Source organism: Colossoma macropomum, unplaced genomic scaffold (genome assembly GCF_904425465.1).
Source record: "Colossoma macropomum unplaced genomic scaffold, Colossoma_macropomum, whole genome shotgun sequence".
Lineage (NCBI taxonomy): Eukaryota > Metazoa > Chordata > Actinopteri > Characiformes > Serrasalmidae > Colossoma > Colossoma macropomum.
The window spans coordinates 38650018-38671131 of NW_023494795.1; the positions used below are offsets into that span (position 1 = coordinate 38650018).

The 21114-nt window shown below is 40.4% G+C and overlaps 2 protein-coding genes across 2 annotated transcripts; both read left to right on the top strand.

Moving 5' to 3' along the window:
* Positions 1-664: 664 nt before the first annotated feature.
* pnrc1 (proline-rich nuclear receptor coactivator 1) lies at positions 665-4693 on the top strand. The gene is made up of 2 exons (XM_036582374.1): positions 665-1902; positions 3032-4693. Exons 1-2 carry the CDS (start codon positions 1480-1482, stop codon positions 3506-3508), a joined length of 900 nt encoding a protein of 299 aa, XP_036438267.1. The 5' UTR covers positions 665-1479; the 3' UTR covers positions 3509-4693.
* Positions 4694-4828: 135 nt separating this feature from the next.
* LOC118815937 (peptidase M20 domain-containing protein 2-like) lies at positions 4829-20797 on the top strand. Its single transcript, XM_036582372.1, has 8 exons — positions 4829-6321; positions 7654-7802; positions 10042-10184; positions 11492-11646; positions 16185-16305; positions 17367-17474; positions 17917-18130; positions 20690-20797. The coding sequence occupies exons 1-8, from the start codon at positions 5920-5922 to the stop codon at positions 20727-20729; spliced, it is 1332 nt and encodes a 443-aa protein (XP_036438265.1). The 5' UTR covers positions 4829-5919; the 3' UTR covers positions 20730-20797.
* Positions 20798-21114: the final 317 nt, after the last annotated feature.

The window sequence follows — 21114 nt, forward strand, 5'->3', positions numbered from 1 at the left end:
ATTTTCTGTTAGCTGGCAGTTGTAGAAGGAAAACAGATAACATTACTGCTCCATCTGTATTTATTATCCTCTACTGAAATGGTACATCAATGGATTTCTTTATTGCTGTGGGGGGAAATGCTCAGTAGTTCAAGCATTTGCATTGTGCATGCTGGGTACTGTAGTGAGGCACACTGATGGACAAAAACAGAAAAAGGATACAAAATCGTGAATTCTGTGAAACTGACGAGGCCAAGGGAAGCAACGCTGCACTCCAGAATATTTCATGACATGACAAGAATATGTTAAAAGCAAGGTTTAGCCCCCTTTACAATAACAGTGGGTGTGTTCAAGCTTACCTCAAGAAGTAACACAGCTGCTCTAAAGACAATAGCCCACACTGATCTAACATATATTGCATTATTTGCTCTGTTGGAAGCAGAGAAAGTAAAAAGTAGATGAGAGTAAAAAGTGGATGTGATTTTATTATATAGGGAGACAGTGGGAATTTAGGAAATAGGATCTGAGGGTTGCTCATTTATTATAAATGTTAGAAACATGTTAGCTGTATTTTTCTGTTTCTGTTGACAGAATTGAGGACAGTAATCTGCTCTTCATCCTCGCCCTTCGATTACGTAATGCACCGGACGCGATGACCATTTTTGGAAACGTCCGTCTTCCATCCTTTGTGACGTGGTTTCGGTTCTTGGACGGAGCCACGCCCCGCTGGAGTTGAGCAGTCTGGGAAACTCCAAAACGGGCAAGATTTGCGAACAATAAGCAATGAAATCTTAAATCCTTTAGCTGATCTAAGCGTAGTCTCAAACCTGCTTCTCGAACCGTCCCCGAGAACATATTACAGGCGTGCTTCCCTACATTCAGAGCACGAGACGCAAAACAGCACCGGTTCTCAACTTGTGGCGCTCCGTCGCTCTGAGGCGCTGACTAAACCTGCTTCTATTGTTTTGATAGCTATAGCTAACGATAGCTAGGCGTTTTTCTTCGACGCGGAGTTTTTTCCCTTTAAGTTTGTAAAAGTTTCAAACGAAGGGAACAAACAGAGCTTGTCGTTTCTCATCTCTTTTGTTTTCCTTTGTTCGGCAGTGGGAGGGAGGGTTCACTCCGCGGCGCTACTGCGAGCCGGAACTAGCGTTAGCCACCGTTCTGCGCCATTTCGGCGAAGTCAGCTCAAGCTGCGCCATCTCGACTGAAACTTTTTTAGGTCGTGTTTACGAGCCTTTTCAGCGTCTAAAACGACGACATTTGGGTTGTTAGTAAATATATTCGACGCAGTTTTCTCGTTTCGAGAAGAAAAACCCACCGAAGCGGCGACTTGAGCGGAAAAAAGCGTTTTTCTGCCTGTGGTAATACGTTAGCTCGCTGGCTAACTAGCGCAGCGCCTAAACTCGCTCGCTCTAATCAACTTGTTCTCACAGCGCAGCTGACTGTCTAGTTAGCTGTACACATTTCTGAACTTGCTGCCTATTTTGTTCACCTTCAATGTATCCTCCCTTACCGCCCTGCGGCGGCGTCGAAATTATGCTGGGAGAAGCACTGGGTCGTCGCATCGAATCAAGCCTGGACGACGTGGAGAACAACAAGCCGCCTTCGGGGGTGGTTATGACTTCCTCTGCCCGCTCCAACCTCAACGCGTCCCGGCGAGCTTTGCTTAAGAAAGGCGCTCGCCGGGTCCGCACGGCGACGAGCCTGCAGAGCAAACATGGCCAGAGCCAGGGTCAGCAGCAGCACTACCACCACCAGAGGCAACTCAGGAGCAATAACAACCAAGTGCGCCTGGCCGACATCAACAACAACAACAGCAGCAACGCCGCCTCCAGAACCGCAGCACCAGCCACCGAACTGCCAGCCAACCGAGCGGCGGGGAACGCGGGGACGCACTTAAAAACAGGAGCCAAAAAGGAGGTAAATATAACACCTTTCGTTTGCCATAGGTCTTTTATCTCATGTTTTTCATTCGTTGAGACACTCCTGCAGGGGGACGAGGTGGATGAAGGTCAACGAATTGTTTTGGACCTTTGAATAGTTTGATCACTTGGCAGTCGTGCTTTCAACACGCATTGTAGAGGAAAGTCTCCCTTTAGCATTTGCTCTGGAAAGAATATGAAGTTTAAAGCACTCATTTGTCAACGTGCTGATGGATGTGGGAGTATGATAGCTATAATAGCCCAAGAAAACAGGGTTCTAAAGCTGCTGCAGAGGAGGGAGAGGTACAATATCTGTAGATGTTCCCTTATTCTCTCGTCTGATGCAGTCTCCCTAGGGCAGGTTACATTTCTTGTTAAGGTGGAGTTAGTTTCCTTTATACATAGCAAGAAAAGTGAACATAGACAAGTGTGTTAATATGGAGCAACGTTATGATATTACAATGTTATAAGCTTTATAGCACCAAAAAGGTTGTTGCTGTTATTATGGTGTCAAGCTTGAAACAATAGAAGAACCAATTTTGGTGCTTTATAGGACCATTTTCAAAAAGGTTCCAGATAGAACCATGTACAGTGCATTCTCCATCAAAGTGAAAAATCATTTCACTGTGTGAAGACCTATTTAAGCATGAATATGGTTCTATATAGCTTCATTGCCTTTAAGCTATCTTTTTAAGTGTGTAGCTTTTGGTCAACCATCGTGTGGTAAATCGGATCCCGTCGAAACCGAAAGGCCCTGTGGAGAAACCCACGTCACTGGCCTCTAATGAGGATCTTGTTCACCACAGACAGAGCTGGTTTGCACAGAGTGCTCATCTAACAGCTGTTTACAATTCCATCCGCTCTGTTCGTGGCATGTCTGCCTGCAGTGTTGTTCTACTGAACCTGAGCCTGCAGGAGCAGAGCCAAACACGGAAGGAAGCGAGGGTGAAAATGCACGGCAGAGGGCGGTGCATAAAGGGCCTACGTGCAGTTTGAGCTGTTGTTCATGAATGCAAGACCAAGTGCTGTCCTTTGAATGTTTTTAAGTGGCAAAGCCAACTTTAGGGTAAAAGATGTTAGAAAATTTGACTACCCTGACTTATCGGCCATGTTTCTTTTGTCCTCAGCTGCTGAAATCGAAAACAGGAAAGGTGGAAAGAGGAAACCAGTCGAATGGGCAATCCATCCACAGCCCGAGCAAACATGAGCAGTCCACTTCAAACCTGAATGCACGCAGTCAGAAGAACAGGCTCAACAACACAACCGGCAGCATTACGCTGGCAAAGAAATGTGAGAGCAGCAATCAGCAGAGCCCTCCATTGTTTCTCATCGCCAGCCGCAGGGAAGGGAAGAGGCCTCTGAGCTCAGTAGAGGCTAGCAGAAATGCAAACGTGTACCCCGCTCAGCCTTCACCAGAGGAGAGCCTCAAAGATGGAGAGAAAACATACGCCGGAGCCAAGTTCAGCGAGCCACCATCGCCGAGCGTGCTGCCCAAACCCCCCAGCCACTGGGTGGGCGAGAACGGCCCTAAACATTCCGACAGCAGCAGAGAGCAGATGTCTGTGCATCTAAAGACCCTGCTGAAGGTCCAAGCCAAACCATGATTCGGCTTCTAAACTACTCGTCCAAATTTGAACTCTGAATTGTCACCCAAACACCTTAACAGCATCGGACAAATTGGCATCGGACAATCAGGCAAAAGACTGGAAACATAGCTTGTTGCAACAGGAAGTATTGAGTTTCGACCGTAATTCGGAAAATGTCTTGCGTTTGTGTTACGAAAGCGGCCTTGTGTTAAATGGGTTTTTTCTTTTAAACAAACTTGTGTAAATGTAAATACTGTAAGACATGTAATATATGTGTATATTTTTTTGATGTTAATTTTAACAGAAGAGTAAATCTAGTTTTGTTACTGAGGCTTATGAGTCACATGATGACGTTCATCATGGTATATCATGATCTGGTGGTATGCTCTTTTAAAGTGTACTGATAAGCTACAGGAGCCATTTTTGGGGCACATTGCATGTAAGAAGTTTGCTTACAATTTTGCACAAGACTGAAAAACCAACACGGGTCCCTTTAAGGTGTGAGAATCGACGAGAGTGTGGCGCTGTAAGGTTCTGTGAACCCATCCACACGTCTTGTGGCTGCTATGCCTGAATGCACTGCATAGAGAGCCTGCATTGTTTATGGAGTGGGACTGTCCAGGAAGGGGGCTCAGCAGACGATGGAGAGAAGGAGTGTAAGTCTAAAAGAAAGGACTTTGGTCGCGTATGAGGAGCACTGCCTACAACCGAAGCAAAATGGACAAATAACAAACAGCAATTCCAAAATCCTTGGTTTCTTATCCCAGTCCGCAAGCACTGATCTTTCTGATAATGGATAAGGACACTTTTTATTATTTTTTATTTTATTCCTTTTCCGTAGCATTCACAGCATTTGCCCTGGTTTATTGAATGTTGTACTTGTCGTACTGAGAATGATGTTTACTGCGAAAGAGAAGGCCTGATTGTTGTGAGGTGTTTACATGTGTATGGAGAAAGCCAGGCAGCTACCAGCATTCTTTTCTTTCTTTTCTTTTGACTAAACTTTACACAGCCTAAGACGTTGTTTTTGTATTGCCGAAACCCAACACATTTTGTTGCAACAATAATTGTTTTGAACCTTTTGTCTGCAGTCTGTTTTAAAGAAAACAAATTAACTTGCATTCCCATTTATCCAATTGGTAAGAGAAACGTTATGAACGTTTTTATTTAAAATTGTTGAAATAAAGAATTTGGCCATCCCTATTATATTTGCATGTTTTTTTTTTTTTGTTTTTTTTTCCCTACATGTCTTAGGGATTTAAAAAGACAGTGTTGTCTAGGTGCTGCCACGCTGACGTGCTATTGGAATGACAGCGTTTGCAGAGTACTGCACTTTAAACTGTTCTCATTAATTATCAATCCACTCCTAGCCCAGCTTACGCTCTTCACCTAAATGCTGTTTTGCAGCCGCGTCACAGACATAAAAAGGTTACACAACACCCAAGTGCTGCGATTGCTGTGGCATACTGTTGCGTAATATTCCACCCTGTGCCAGTTCACCTCTCCTCAACCGGCTGAGGGACTGCAGCCGCCTGGCAGTTGAAATCAAACTGTTCTCTTTATCTCCTGCAGGGATGTCGAGTTCTAATCCTTAAGACATGATTCAGTGCACAAAGGGCTTAATAATTAGCTGACGTGTCGAGTCGAGCGTGTCACGGCAGAGCTTGGGGTTTGACACTTGTGACCTATTTCTGTTCTGCACTGAGGGCGAATGGAAATAACCTGGAAGAACCAGCTGAATTAGTGCCGCCACCTGTTAAGAGACCGTTGGAGAAACGTATACAAAAATTTTAAATGTACACAGTGCACAAAAGTCATTTTTAAAAAGACAAAAACAAAAACTTGACAGCTGGTTAAAAAAAGATGGTTAAATAAGATGGTGTCATTATGGGCTAACAGCCAATCAACTGCTTGTGACTGTTCAGTGACCATGCAATAGTTGTTTACAACTCGCTGTACTTGGTCTAAATCTAAATCAGTGTCTTTTTTTTATATATATGCAGTAGATCAGCATTCTAGAAGTACTGATGACATCCATGATATCTTAAGAAAAACGTATTATGACGTGAAGTTATGATCACGATGGTAACTTATCCTGTTTCCCAGCTCTACGTGCTGTGCCTCATACTTCACTGATCACAATGCACAGCTTGTGGAAACAGTTCACGTTACGGACAGGGCCATCTGCTGAAGCACGCTGTAGAGTGCCAGCTTCTCCAAGGCTGACCAGGCATTTATCCACAAGAGACCTGACATACAGTAAACTCATCCATGTAAGCAGTAACTTAGGGCCTTTCAGGAGATTTATTGACCTATAAAGTTGAGCAACCAAGTGCGTTGATGACTGAACCTCTGTCTCAATGTAGACGTGATTCAGTGCATGCTTTCTTCATTCGCACCTGAGTGCAGTGGCTCTTGTGCATACAGGAATGTCTGGAAACCTGCGAGAACTGAAGCAGCAGGTCTGCAGTTCCATTGACCAGGCCAGGGACAAACTCCATCGATTAGGAACGGCCATATGGCACTGCCCGGAGCTGGCATACGAAGAAAGGCAGTCTCATGACATACTGGTGCGTTTTTTTGAAGAGGAGACCAGGTGGAACGTTGAGCCGCACTTCAAACTGGACACTGCGTTCCTTGCCTCCTGGGGGCCGGTGGGAGGCAGAGACAGCGACCCCATAGTAAACATTGGATTCTTGTGCGAATATGACGCTCTGCCCGGAATAGGACATGCATGTGGCCACAACTTGATAGCAGAAGCTGGAGCTGCAGCAGCAGTGGGCCTGAGGGCTGCAGTGGAGAGCGTTGCAGCCTGTCCTGTCCGCGTCAAGGTGCATCTTCATAGACCAAGAACGTTTCAGCCAAATTAGATCTAATTTACACCATTTTACCTTGTCACCAATGCTGGTGAGCAGCTGGCGTTGAGTTACAAGGGCATTCCAGCCTAAAACTAGAGTTTAATGTTATTTGTGGTCTTATGCAGTATTCTGCAGTATTTTTTTTTTTTATATTATATATATATAATAAAGTTAAACTGTTTTCATATTTTCATTTATCACTGTTTTCCCCCCTACAGTATACAGCATGCATTGCGCAAATACATCATACAGCCATTGTAGTGCATTGTACTGTAATGTCAACCAATTCTGACTGCGAACCTAGCCACTGACATACAGGCTAATAAACACAACCATACTGGCATTACTGCAACTCTTACTTCACTCATTAAAATTGTAAAAAGAAAACAGTGATTCAGTGTTTGTTTGGCACAAACTGGACAACAGAGACAAGTTTTTACCCTTTCAGCCAGAGAAAAGAAGCCAAACTGAGGTAAAGTACATAGCTATGGTAGCTACCATGCTAACCCTAGTTCTTGGCTTGTTGTCCTTGTTGAGTCTTTTCTGTCGTTTGAGTAATCCATTCTCTCCATCATAATGATAATTTGAAGACGGACGCTACAGTTATGGCTACATCAAGACATTCAGTTTCTTAGCAGTAACGTTAGCTATATGCCTTCCTTCTGCATTTGAGAAGACATTGAATCAAAAACAGCCCACCCCCAAAAATCATTCCCAAAGTAGGTGTATTTTTTTTTCTTAAGTTCTTCCCACTTTTTCTAGCTTTTCAACAGGAAAATCTCAGTTTGGAGAGTCCGGGGGCTACTGCGGAACCACCGTAGGATGAAAATAAGCATGCGGATGTAGCAATAGTTAAATTTTCTGATGTGCGACATACTTTGTCAGTGTTTTTAGAAAACAGTGTGTCATACAGTGTCAGAAACCACATACGCAAATCTATTTTGGATTACTTAACGTGGATTGAGATTAACATATGATGATATTGGCTTACAGTGTTCACAGTGCTATAACCTTCCAGTACTTGGCTACGTTAGCATCATAGTGCCAGTTAAAAGAAGCAATGTTCGGCCACCAAACATGTTGGCTGATAGCCTACAGTTGGTGTAAGGGAAAATTCTGTAGGTTTGATTTTTGGGCAAGGCATCACTTTGATGCAGTCATAGCAGTGCAATTTGAAACTTTTAGTAAAATGCACAAAGAGCTGTATACAGTAATGTCTTCTATGCATATTTGCATAGTGCGCAGTTCATAAGATAATACACTCCATAGTCTCTATAATGTGTACTAATGACTGATGATTGGCAGGTGACTGTGCTGGGAACTCCAGCAGAAGAGGAAGGTGGGGGGAAGATTGACCTGCTGCGGGAAGGAGCCTTTGAGGGTCTGGATGTCGTGTTAATGGCCCATCCCTCTCAGGAGGACGCGACCTACATCCCTGATGTGGCTGAACATGAGTAAAAAAATATTACAAACCCAATTCCAAAAAAGTTGGGACAGTATGTGAAATGCTAAAAAACAGAAAGAAAGCAGTGATTAGAAAATTCTGTGATACATACAACGCATTTCAAAAAAGTTGGGACAGGAACATGTTTACTACTGTGTTATATCACCTGCCCTTTAATAGCACTTAATAATCTGAGGACTGATAGCCCAAACCGATCCAGTATTGAAAGCTTAATATTGTGCAATACTTCTGTTATACTAGTTTTTAGCTGCACATCCAAACAGGGTCTTTGTCATCATATTTTAAAGCTTAATAATGCAACACATTTTCAGTGTGAGACAGTTCTGGACTGCAAGCAGGTCAGTTTAACTCCCGCACTCTATCATTACACAGCCATGCTGTTGTAACATGCAGAATATGGCCTGGTGTTTTGTTGTATAAATAAGCATGGACGTCCCTGAAAAAGACGGTGTCTAGAAGGTAGCATATGTGGCTCCAAAATGTGGTTGCCGTTAATGATGCCTTTACAGATGAAGGTCACAGGCATTGAGTTGTGGTTTTTGGCCTTGTCATTTACTCACATAGACTTTTCCTGGATTTTAGTTATATTATGCACTGCAGAGGGTGAAATACCTTAAATCATTCCAATCCCTTGCTGAAATGAAATGAAATTGCCCCATCCCAACTTTTTTGGAACATGCAGGCATCAGTTTTAGAGTGAATATATATTTGAAAACTAAATAGGATAAAACATTACATATCTTGTCTTTGTACTGTGTTCATTCAAATACATGTCAATTTACAAATAACTGCTTTCTGTTTTTATGTGCATTTTAGCTACAGTCCCAACTTTTGTGGAAGTGAGTTTGTATATTACAGGAAGTCATGCCTGGGATAACTCATTAAAGCAATATTTTGTCCAACAATTGTCATAAATTTACATACTTTTCCTAATTTTACCCAAGTGTGGTCAATCAACCAGTCAGATATTTAGTTTAATTTAATAATGTGTTACATTTAACCATGCAGTTTGCACAGTTGGCTTTATTTGTTAGCTACATTATTGTTAGCTACGTTAGCCTTGGAGCTCCCATTCAAATCTAAAGACGTCAAACATGCCAATTTAACTATGCTTAAGGTAACCTGAAAATCTGTGTAATTTAGAGTTCTGGTGAAGCTTTGCAAAGTTTTAGTGTTATTAGTTAATGATCTGTAAAACATCCCCTTTTAGCCTTCCCTTGGTCTAGAGTAAACACTGTAGGCTCAGGCCTTGCCTTTTAAAGATAACCAAGCTGTGACCGAGTAGTAGGAGGCAAGCTTCATGCCAGACGAGATGCTTGCTCTTGCTATCTCAGGGCTGCAGTGCCCTGGCCTACTCCCAGAATAGATTACAGGGCAGGGGGCCATATTGAGGCATGTTTGCATAGTGCTGTTTCTGAAATAGGGGTCACTTCCTAGTGTACAGTTATAACTGGCATAGACAAAGCGTGTCTGATATCCAGAGCAAAATTTTAAGTGTTAATTTAAATGTTAAGTGTTCAATTGTAGAGAACCCTACAGACTGACAGGAACCAGGACTTGCAATGTCTATAATACAAATGTAGCCTTTTTAAATACTATCAAAAACTACCTGTTAACCAGAACATGCTTTCTGAGTTTTTCCATGTAATGTTGATGACCATAATCATAATGAGGTTTCTTTGGGGAATGTTTTGCCTTATTTTGCCTGCTTTATCTCTCTGCAATGAAAGCGTTTAAAAAAATACATTTTAGGTCAAAATAATTCTAAAACAGTATCTCAGGCCCAGGCAGCATTTCATAACCTTTTCATATAACAGCTTTCTGTGATGTAGCTTTTAAAGGCATTGCAAGATTTAGACGTCTGGTTCCAATTACCACCACTGTGAGCAGTTCTGACTCTGTGAGTTTCACATCACATCACTCGGAATGACTTTACTTGCATTTGATTGATCTGATTATGCATTTGTATTTAAAAAATGTGGAGTTTTTAAACTCCTGGGGAGATGCTGAGGTTACTGCAGCACCCCCTACTTTCAGTATTGTTTACCTGCGTTTGCAGCTGTGACTATGCACGTTATGATAAAAAAATAAAAACACTTTAAACAAAGCATTTTGAGTGAACTTTAGACTTACGCGTGACTGTAATTTTGAAACAAGTTTAAATAGATTTTAATTAATTGCTGACATTTGTGACTGATGGCAGTATCAATGTTGCATTAACTCTGCAGTGTGGTGGTGAAGTACCATGGACGAGCATCTCATGCGTCTGCATACCCCTGGGAAGGTGTGAATGCATTAGATGCTGCCGTGATGGCCTACAGCAACCTCTCTGTGCTCCGGCAGCAGCTCAGGCCTGCCTGGAGGATCCATGGTGAGCAACATTACCGCAGAGTTAAAGCGATTGTTCAAATTCATCAAACAGCATCAGAAAACCATTTGAGACAGCTAGTTTCAGGCTAGCGTGGGATGATTTAGACATGCAGTTTTGACGCTGGTAAGTGTTCACAAGCTTCCACTGTTGTTAGCCCAGCATGTGAGCGTGAGTGTGGTTTGGGAGCAGAGCGACGTGATTTTGCTCAGGGGGCATCTGTGTTCTTTTTTGCTCCGAAATTGCTCCAGTATTGCTCCATCCTCCGAGCCAGATAGGCCTTTTTTTCCACACCGAAACTGTTAAGCAGATCTATGTACTGGAAATTCACAGATCACAACAAAGTTCTACGGACATTACACAGATTTAGTCTCGTGTCTATTTTGCTGTGCGAATGATAAAAAAGATGGTGTTAAAAGCATGTGCATTCGTTTACCCTCAGCGGTTTTCTAGCTTGTGAGTGGACCGTTGCTTCAAGCCTACATCTTCCCAAAAAAGCCTGTGTAGCACAGAATGTTTAACTATTTTTAATTTTTTATCTGCCAACCTGGAAATCTTCTATAGCAGCCAATTTATTTGCATCCTTTGTTTTGATAAATGTGTTTTAAATGCAGGTAAAGTGGCCTAAAACCTCCCTCAAATCAAAATAATGTGCAAAGGTATTTTAATGAGATAAAGACTAAAAATAAAAATATTTACCATTAAGCAACTTCAGTTCAGCACTGAACTGCATTGGAACATACAGTATTTTTCTGCATAGCAACTGAAGTTTGTTAGGTTCTGTTTTTCTCTTTTTGGGATCCTTTTGGTCTTAAATAAAATGCTAAAGCTTTAAAATGGAAGGTGGTAGCAAGATTAAACCGACCCAGGTGCTGAACTAACAGCACAGAAATGAAATTAAACCCAAAAAATGAATTAGGAATGAAATATTATGATTATAGTGGACTACATAAATATACAATTGTATGCAAAAATGTAAGCACCCTTGGTCAAATGACACACCAATTTTTAAGGTGAAAAAAAGTTAACACATCCACATTGTGATGCACGATCACTGTTTATTGGCTGAAATTAATATACTGGGGAAAATAAAACAAAATGTGGCCTATTCAAAAGTTGTCACGTTTTATATTTAATGTTTTACTTTCTTCCAGTATGTTAAACCCGGCAAATAAACATTGCATGACTGTAACTGAGTAGAAGTTTTATCATTTGAAAATAGTCAAAACAAACATACTAGTTTCTCAGTGTGGTCTGAGCAGCTAATGTGGATGTTGTCACGAGTGTGTTTGAACTGTCGTGTCTTTCAGGGATCATAAAGCATGGAGGTGTGAAGCCCAACATCATCCCTGATTACAGTGAGCTGGAGTATTATTTACGCACCCCCTCCCACAGGGACCTGCCCACCATCAGAGCCAAGGCGGAGGCCTGCTTCAGAGCTGCTGCCATGGCAACAGGCTGTGAGGTCAGTCTGTTGAGCGCTGCATGCGCTCCAATATGCTTAAAAGTACTTATGTTCTCTCTACAAAGCTTTGCTAGCGTGCTCTGCTTTTCAAACGGTTAGTGAGCCAGAAATAAGCATGACAGAATTCGACTGGCTCACAGACAGTAAGCTTCTAGGATATGAAAGCAGATGCCTGCTTTGTTGCTGTGTAGCGCTGTCTGCTGAGTCAGTCTATAACTACGTGCTATTCACTATATAGTGAGTAGTGATACTAGTAATACTAGTAATTACACTATGTGCAGTCGTACTGACGTTCTGTTGATTTTCTAAAAAAATATGTTAACACATCCTCTACAGAGAACACACTTAAATATGCATGTGCATAATTTTAGTGCACAGTTTCTAATTTGTTTTTGACATTAATAGAAAATAATACATATAATATAAAGTATGCCATAACTTTTGCACAGTCCACATTTTATGCTTTGTTTTTTTTCCCAACATGTTAAATTCAGCAAATAAACAGTAATTTTTCATTAAAATGTGCAGAAGTGTGTTCTATGTAGAGGGTGTCTACAAAAGCCTCCAAGACTTAGTTCATCCACTCTGTACTTTTGTGCACCTGCAGCCACTTTACCCATCCTTCCTGACCATAACTTCCATTCCTCTAACCTTAAGACTAAACATTTTCAGTTGTTCCCACCCAACAAAAGCTGTCAGGAGTCACTGACATTAGAATCCTCTTGAAAGAGACACTGACATTCACACAAGCCGCTACCCACACTCACCTCAGCTGCCTTACAAATTTCTAAGAAAATGGAACCCTTAACAACAGTGCAAGACCTGGAGGACCACCAAAACTGTCACCATCAGACAAACAGCACTCATCTTTGAGGGAATCAAGCTCCACTCTTTAGATGTGAAGAAAATCCACAGTTGTTTCTGTCCATCCTTCCATTTTAAGAACACTGTGAGTCTGAAAAGATGTGTAGCTGTCAAGAAGCCCTTACTGAGAAATGCACTAGAACCCTGAAACTGGACATCTGAGATGTGGAAGGAAGTTTTATGGTTTGATGAGTCGAAAATTTGTAATTGGGAGTACTTGGACTGTTAAAAGCAAAGATTCAACCAACTTCTAAGACTGAACCTTTGGAGGTGGAAAAATATCCCTGCAGATTTCTTTCAAGAACTGAAAGTGAGTCTCCTGAAAAGAATGGAAGCTGTAATAAATGCAGAGTGGACACTGTAAATACTGAATGTATTGATATTATATTTAGTTGTTGAGGTTTCTGGGTACCACTTTAGAATAAGACTACCTTTATAAAGGGTTTAGGAATTTTTTTAACTTATTAATATTATTATTTAGGTACTTACACAAACACCTTCAAATCATTAATAAACAGTTACAACACATTAACAAAAAAGTGTGACCTGTTATATCTGATACACATGAATAGCAGACACGTGTAATGCTGACTGATCAAGAAGACAAAGTAAGATAAGTAACCAGTAAAATCTGAGGTTTAACAGTACAGATGAATGTGGGTTTACTGTTAACAACACGTCACTGTTGCCCTTGTTGAATGTTTTGTTGTAACTACTTATTAATGATTTTTGACTTAAATAAATACAAAAGTGGCCTCTGACTTTTGCACAGCAGTGATGAGAGGCTTTCCAGAGATTAGAAGACCATTTACAGCACAGTCAGTGACTGGAAGGCAGCATTTCTCTGTGTTCCAGCTGTGGTGGTTTGAACTTTACTAAGCACTGGATGGACTGGCAAGTTTACACTACACTACCTTACATTACATTTTGGCAAGTGAAGTTATATTACGTATCCATACGGAAAAAATACATAGGCATTTTTTTACTGTTGTATGCAAAAGCGCCCCTGGTCAAATGATGTTTTGTTGATTTTCTAAGTGAAAATAACTTACATGTGTCAGGTTCCAGTCCTCACGGGCCAAAGCACCGCAGACTTCAGCACACTGCCTCATTAAACACACCTGATTCAGCTCATTGGCTAATTAGGCCTTCGTTAATTCAGAGCGTTAGATGAGGGTAAACGCTAACCTTCACAGCACTTTGGCCTGGAAGGTTCCCAGTTTGACATGCCTGCTCTACAGAGAATACACCTCTGCACATTATGACACACTATTACTGTTTATTTGCTGAATTTAACATAGTGGGAAAAAATAAAACAACATTTTTCTTTGACTTTTTCCAATATACCTAGAAATTGTGCAGGAAAATTTGCAGGAAAATGTGTTAACTTATTTTGACTTTACATATCAAATACATTGTTTTGTTCCAAAATGTATTTCAAACACTAAAATACTTTAAATATAAAACATCTTTTGGCCATTTTCATACATTTTCTAATGTATTTGATACATACACTGTGCATGTATTTATTTTCTGTATAGGTATATTATATAATGAAAATATTTTCCAGACGTCCCAAAAATGCGTCCCAAAAAATTGTGTTAAATATTAAATATTTTGACTCGATTTAAAACAATTCCACTTGCCAGGATATCTCTCTTTGCAATGTTCTTGCTACACTGTACAAGCCAGTGTACCAATAGTGGTACTGTGTGCTGGTCGAGTGGTAAATTTACATTAGCCTGTGTTCATAGCCAGTGTGCTAGTGCTCAGAAAGCAAATATGCCAATTGGAACACAGCCGCTCCCCTTAACCGTGTAAACAGGACTCACATGGTGCTTGTTTCCATAGTGATGACTGCCTCGCTGTAGAAGCTTTTCACAGATTTTTTCGATCACGTTGTCTCACACGTTTTAACACACGAGAATGTGTGGAAATGCAGATAGCGCTGCTACTACACACTGCCAGAGCGCTGTAGTAGTGAGTAATGTGTTCATTTCTAACATAAACATCTAATTTAAAAGTGTGAAGAATAAGATTTCTATGTGCTACAAGCACTGAAGGGGCTTAAAGGGGAACTCCACCAATTTTTCAAAGTTTCAACATCACTAAAAGGTGAGCACAAAGTGATTTAGAGTGGTTTGGTGTGAAATGCTTTGTTCTAGAGAAATGTACTGAGGCAGAATTGTTCACAGGTGATAGGAACCAGATGTCTGAAGAGTTTAAAGCCTCTAAAAGCTCCCTCACAGAAAGTTATTACATGAAGTGGTTATGAATATGCTTCCTGATACCTGAGACATTTTTTTACGATAGTTTTGTGATTAAGTTTAGGCCTAAAACGACTTGTTAATCCATTTATTTTAAACTGTTCATGGTGGAGCTGTACATGCAGGGTGTTGTGAGGCAAAGCAGCCCCCAAAGATAATGTAATTTTTTCAGATTTTCCACTATTTTGCCATCATCAACATTACATATTAAACTCTGAAGATGTGTAGGTTCACTGGTGGTTTTGGATAGTAAAAAAAATGGGCTATATTTGTGTTGTATACATCATGAGCCTGGTTCCCATCACCACCACTGTAAAGAAATCTGAGTCTGTATGTTTCTCTACAACAGACCAATATACATCAAACCACTCTGAATGACTTTGTTTACATTGCACTGACAGAAAATCATTGGAATTCCCCTTTGTCATTCCACATGATCAGTGCCAAATGGCCATGCTCCTTTGAAATGTTTTCATTAAACAAACATGCTTTTAGTCCTCCATAGTATAGCTACATACATGCAGTACTTGCTACATACTCATTGCACTCTCCAAAAACAATTTTCTCCCCTCGGTAAGCCGTTTTTGTACTAAATGAGAAAGACAATCCAGTTAGACTGAAGCTGTGAAGGGGAACATGACAGGGTGGAATATTTTAGGCTAAACCAGCTGCCGTTCTCGGTTATCAAACGTAAACCTTCTCACATCAGTTTTTTGACAGTAAATTACATGACATTGCTGTGAATATTGGAAAAATTTGTTTAAAAAGTTTAGTTTAAAAGCTTTATTTTGTGTGACGGGGTAGATATGTTGTGCTTGCCACACCCTGTTTTGGATTGCCAAAAAGTAGTAATGTTACAAATGATAAATGTTGAGTAAAAACAAAATCTACCAGCTTTGGAACTTGCTGCCCAAAGCCTTGTCATTTAGTCATCATGCCCTTTAATATGACATTACATTCTTTACATGGCAGCATACGTTGGTGTGATGGCCTATATGCCATATATAACAGTGTCAAATGATTAAAATAATTCATTGCAATTCACGGCATTCTTTTGTGTAGTTAGTCTCAGTTAATCACAATTGTCTTAATTGCTCAAATTTAAAGGTGGTGTGGTTTGTTATAACTATATGAGTCATAACAGCAGTGCTGGATGGTTTGAAGGGTCAAACTAATAAAGCGTGTTAATGATATTAAAAAACTTGTGATGCTGATCATTGTGTTAACAGGTTATAAACACTTTAAAGTTGACAGAACCACTGTATCATCACTCAGGACAAAACTTTGTATCTCAAACATGGTAACTTTTTCAACCTTAATGTAAAATAACAGATTGAGTCATTTATAGATGTAATGCTAGTGCACAGTACACTATAAAGTAAAGTGGGAGGACTTTGTTTCTCAAAGGTCGAGATCCTGTATGCGAAGAATGAGTTTTATGAAATCCTGAGGAACCGCACGCTGGAAGGCCTGTATGAGGAGAACGGGAAAGCTCTCGGCATGAACTTAATCACAGAGGACTCTTCTGGTATGGAAACAATGCCACATCATCATAAGACTCACATCTTTCTCAGCACTCTAATAATGAGAGCTGGGGTCTCAACCTGGCTTTCTGATGCATTAGGAGATACAAAATGATATTTTTTTTGAAATATTGACTTACAATAACAATCACTACAATCACTATAATAATAATAATAATAATAATAATAATCACTTCTTTTCTCAAAGTAAGTATACAGCATCCCAAATTAATGATTGATTATTCAGAAATAATAACCTTTTTGAAATGTAATCACTCATTATTTCAGCATAGAATGTCAAAATTTCAGCTTAATAACTCAAAATCCTGAGATACTCAGTCAAAACCGTGAGAGAATGTCATTAGTTTGTATGGAGCCCTGCTTGTGACATCCTGTATAAATAAAAATAATGCGTGGCCACGACTTAGTAAGGCATGTGAATGGGATCCTAATATTTGGCCACAACTCAGGAAGGTGTGGGAACAAGATCCTAACATGTGGCCACGACTTAGTAAGGCATGATCTCGTTCCCACGCCTTACTAAGTCATAATCATGACTTAATTATCTTGTTCCCGCGCCTTACTAAGTCATTGCCACGCATTAGGAACTCGTTCTCATGCTTTACTAAATTGTGGCCATGCATTAGAATCTTATTCCCATGCCTTACTAAGTCATTGCCACACATTAGGATCTTGTTTCCGTGCATTAATAAGCTGTGGCCACGCATTATTTTTATTTATATGGGATGTCACCAGCAGGGTGCCGTAATTTTGAGATGCTAAGTCAATATTTCAAGAAACTAAGTCATTATATTAAGATACTGAGTTGAAATTTTGCTAAAGGAAGGAAAAACAGGTAGTCTTTTCTCCTCTGCCAGGTGGGAATGGGCTTCCACGGATAGATAAGGCAGTGCAGTCTGAACTGTTTTTTCCTTGGCATGAGATGTGCGTGGTTGTGTATTTCTGCCTGTTTGCAAGTTAAAAGGACAGAAAGGTGTGGAAAAGAATGCCAGCCCTCTTATAACCTGCTACACCCACTTTGTGGTTTCACTTTTCTTCATATCAGGCTCTACAGATTTTGGGAATGTGACCCATGCTGTTCCAGGGATTCATCCTTATTTCTACATTGGATCTGATGCACTGAATCACACTGAGGAGTATACAGTTGCCTCTGGTGAGTATGAAAAGAGGGGCGACAGCTCCCTCTGCCTGTGTTATAGTGTTACTGCGTGTGTTCCAGGACTTTGAGTACTGTATAGGTCTAAAACTCAAGTAATGAAAGTGGAAGAGAAGCGCTGGGGCTTTAATGAATGAGCTTCTTTGGATTAGTATGTCTTCTTGATTCGCAGAGCCCTGCACATGTATCTATTTGTACAGAAGAACATATTTTCAAATTAAGTCTTTAATTCAGTTACTACTATACCAAGAGTAACTACTGTGAAACTAATTGACATTTGGACAGCACACATGTGGGTCCTTGGGAAGATTTGGAATGGATATTGTGACATCCTACGCTCAGGTTAAGGCAGCGTAGCATGTTCTAAAGAGGCTTTTTTTCAGTTTCATAGCGTTACCCTTGTGATGAAGCACATCCGTCTGCGTTTCGGTGTTTGCAGGTGCAGAGAAGGCGCAGTTTTTCACCCTCCGTGCTGCTAAAGCCCTGGCTATGACTGCAGTGGATGTGCTCTTTGGCCCGGGGGTCCTGGAACGGGTCAGGAAAGAGTTTACAGAGACCAAACTCATTGAGGAAAGAGGCCTGAAACGCCAGCAGGCAAAGTATGCTGAAGCAGAGCCCAACAAGAGCCAAGAAGCAACCACATTCAACACAAGGTATAACCTGGAGAAAGTTTAATATACCCACTTATCCCTTTGTGTTTGAAGATGGCTTCTGTAGCTACAAGTTAATGTAGGTTAGTAATGGGAGCGTATCCTCACCATTTGATGAAAAACCTCTTGGATATGTTTGAGCCACATGTTGTTGGTTGGTTTTTCTTTCCCCATTCTGGTTTAGTTCATTAATATGGAGGATCCAAGCAGCCACAATACAGTTGAAATGGCAACTGGAAATGGAAATCATAATTGGGAAATACCGTACGTCTCTGTTTTGTCCATTTCCGGTTATATTTTCACCTTGGTCCCTCCAAACATTGAAAGGAGTGAACTTTAAAACTGTCTAAACTAGTGATTATATATGTTCCTCCAATCTGTTTCTCAGACCACTCATATTTAATGTTTTAAAGTTCACTTGAGCAATTAGGAACACTAAAATGGTTAGTCATGACTTTGTTTCCTATGTGGTAAGTATCTAGTTTTAAACCAAAAAAGCAACTGGATTAGGCACAAATATGATAATAATACACAAAAATAGACCTGGAATTTTCAAAACTCTTTAGAAAATGGCATGAGAACTCTAACCAGGTCCAGAACCAGAACCAGGCACGTCAGTCAGGCTGTCTGGGTGTAGCATGATCTCACTAAACCTGTTCTCCTCACTGTGCGACGCCTTCATTGAGGAGGCTCCTTTACATCATTCGTCCTCTTCTTCCTCTCATCTCTCATCCCTCCTCCTCTGAGATGCTGAGTGCCGGACTCGATGGGAATAAACTCCTCCAAGGAGACAGACCCCACTGTGAGCGATCACCTTCGGCCTCATTGTCGTCAGAAAGGCAGTGAAAGTTAAGGGGTAGCCACCCCTTGGCTGCGCCTCTGAATCTGTACCGTTTGCACAACCAGCACTAAAGCAGCAGTATAAATGAATATCTTCCACATGGGTTTTAACCAACTTCACTTCATAGTCCCCACACTTACTCTTCTCACTGTAGTTACTGTCTCTTTCCTGAGCCAGCAAATGATTTTTGTGGCAAAAAAAGTCAGCGCAGTGCAGAGAAGACTAAGAATACAACTGAAACCATTTAATTCAATAAATGAGGCATTGTAACATTTTCAACATTGACCATAATTCTACATGATACCCATGCTTACCAGAGCATACACAAAATCGCACAGTTTGCTCCAAAGAGAACAATGCAGAAAAATAGATTTTAAAGGAAAAGGTTTACATGAAAAACATTTGAAACAATTTAACACTCTAATCATTTCCTTTAGTAGGGACTAACTAATTTAGTAGTCAGTGGTCATTCTTGATGTATTTAGGGATGACCCATGCATGAAAGGATGACTTTTTAGAGTATTAAAATTTCTTAAAACAGCATCTTCATTACTCAGAAGAAACAAAAATATCACAATATACAATACGATGTATTCACAGATATAAACAAGCTAAGTACATATTTGGTGCAGCATTTTAAATTATTACTTTTCCAATAAACTGAATTCAAAACCAGCACAATAAAAGCATTCTTCACAAAATAGATGCTCACTTAATAGATGACCAGGGAGTAAAACAATTAGGGATGCATTGATACCATTTTTTCCAGACTGAGCACAAGCACATATTTTTAGTACTCACTGATTACTGGTCTGATACCATACTGAGTAACATACTTAAAAGTTCACTCGCATGCACTCTATCATCCCATCATAATCGGATTTCTGCAGTTATGTGATTATTCAAATGGTCATGGAAACAGCATATTCTGATTTCTTAGATCGGAGTAAAGTCTAGAAATGCGATTAAGAAATCGAGTAGCTGTATCATCATTAAAATCTAGCTCATGAAAATCTAACTCATGAAAATTAGCTAGCTATGCTACATTAATTACGTTGAATCGGGTAACACTGCAGTGGAGAACAGTGTGTTTTGTTCCACATCAAAAACAGCTTTAAATAAAGTATGTTTCATAGTTTTGATCCCCACTCCTCATCTGTCTCTTTCAACAACAGTCTCTGTAGCTTCGAATCATGTCCGAGGCTGATGCATGTCACATTTTGAGCTTTGTGTCTTGTAGTCTTTTGATTGAGCTGTAGTTGAATGTCCTCTAAAGCCAGGCTTACACTGTGTGATTTTAGAAATTCTGTTCTTTATTGACTCACACTGTACATTTGAACAGACCATTTTGACAGACAAAGCCTGCAATTTACATGCTCACACTGTATGAAAATGCTCGGTCTGTGAAATGCAGCCTCTTCACACAGCTCTATCTATGGACAATGATCAATAAAGCTGCTTCATTCAAAACAATATGCTGTGCACCTGAGTACCAAGCAAGAACACTGAGAGCGCTTACATGCACTCTATCATCCCATCATAATCAGATTTCTGCAGTTATGTGATTATTCAAATGGTCATGAAAACAGCATATTCTGATTTCTTAGATCGGAGTAAGGTCTAGAAGTCCAATTAAGAAATCCAATAAAGAGAGCTGGATTTTAGCTCAGTAATCAGATTTCTCAGTGCATGTAAACTCTGATTTCTTTTGGATTTTTCAGGCTGTGCATGTGTGAAAACAGACGGCGGCACCGGAAATAAGCAAGTGGCGCTGCCGCAAGACGCAGCTAAACACTTTTGAAGCGACGCTGAAACCAACTACATTCTCGACGAAATGAAGGATTTCAAAATTCTTCATCTTCTAGATTATGTATGTTCATATTTTCAGCAACTTTACCTAAAACTCATGAAGTCTGAGTTTAGATTACCTTTTTGTCACATCTTCTGTGAGTTTATTGGCCAGTTTCAAAGAAGAAATCTGATTACTGCCTGACTCATGTAGACCTGGAGTTTTCCATTATCTGATTACTCACATGCATGTAAACATGCTGTTAGCAACAGTTCTTTGTGTAAGCAGACCCTCCTTCACTGCCAGCTTCAGTCATTTGTTCATTAGTGCGGCAGTTTACACTAGGCTTACGTCACA

Coding starts and splice junctions, on each gene's coding strand:
- pnrc1 (XM_036582374.1), top strand. CDS start 1,480: ATGTATCCTCCCTTACCGCCCTGCGGCGGCGTCGAAATTATGCTGGGA. Junction 1,903..3,031: donor AAACAGGAGCCAAAAAGGAG/GTAAATATAACA, acceptor TTTTGTCCTCAG/CTGCTGAAATCGAAAACAGG.
- LOC118815937 (XM_036582372.1), top strand. CDS start 5,920: ATGTCTGGAAACCTGCGAGAACTGAAGCAGCAGGTCTGCAGTTCCATT. Junction 7,803..10,041: donor CCTGATGTGGCTGAACATGA/GTAAAAAAATAT, acceptor TTAACTCTGCAG/TGTGGTGGTGAAGTACCATG. Junction 11,647..16,184: donor CCATGGCAACAGGCTGTGAG/GTCAGTCTGTTG, acceptor TGTTTCTCAAAG/GTCGAGATCCTGTATGCGAA.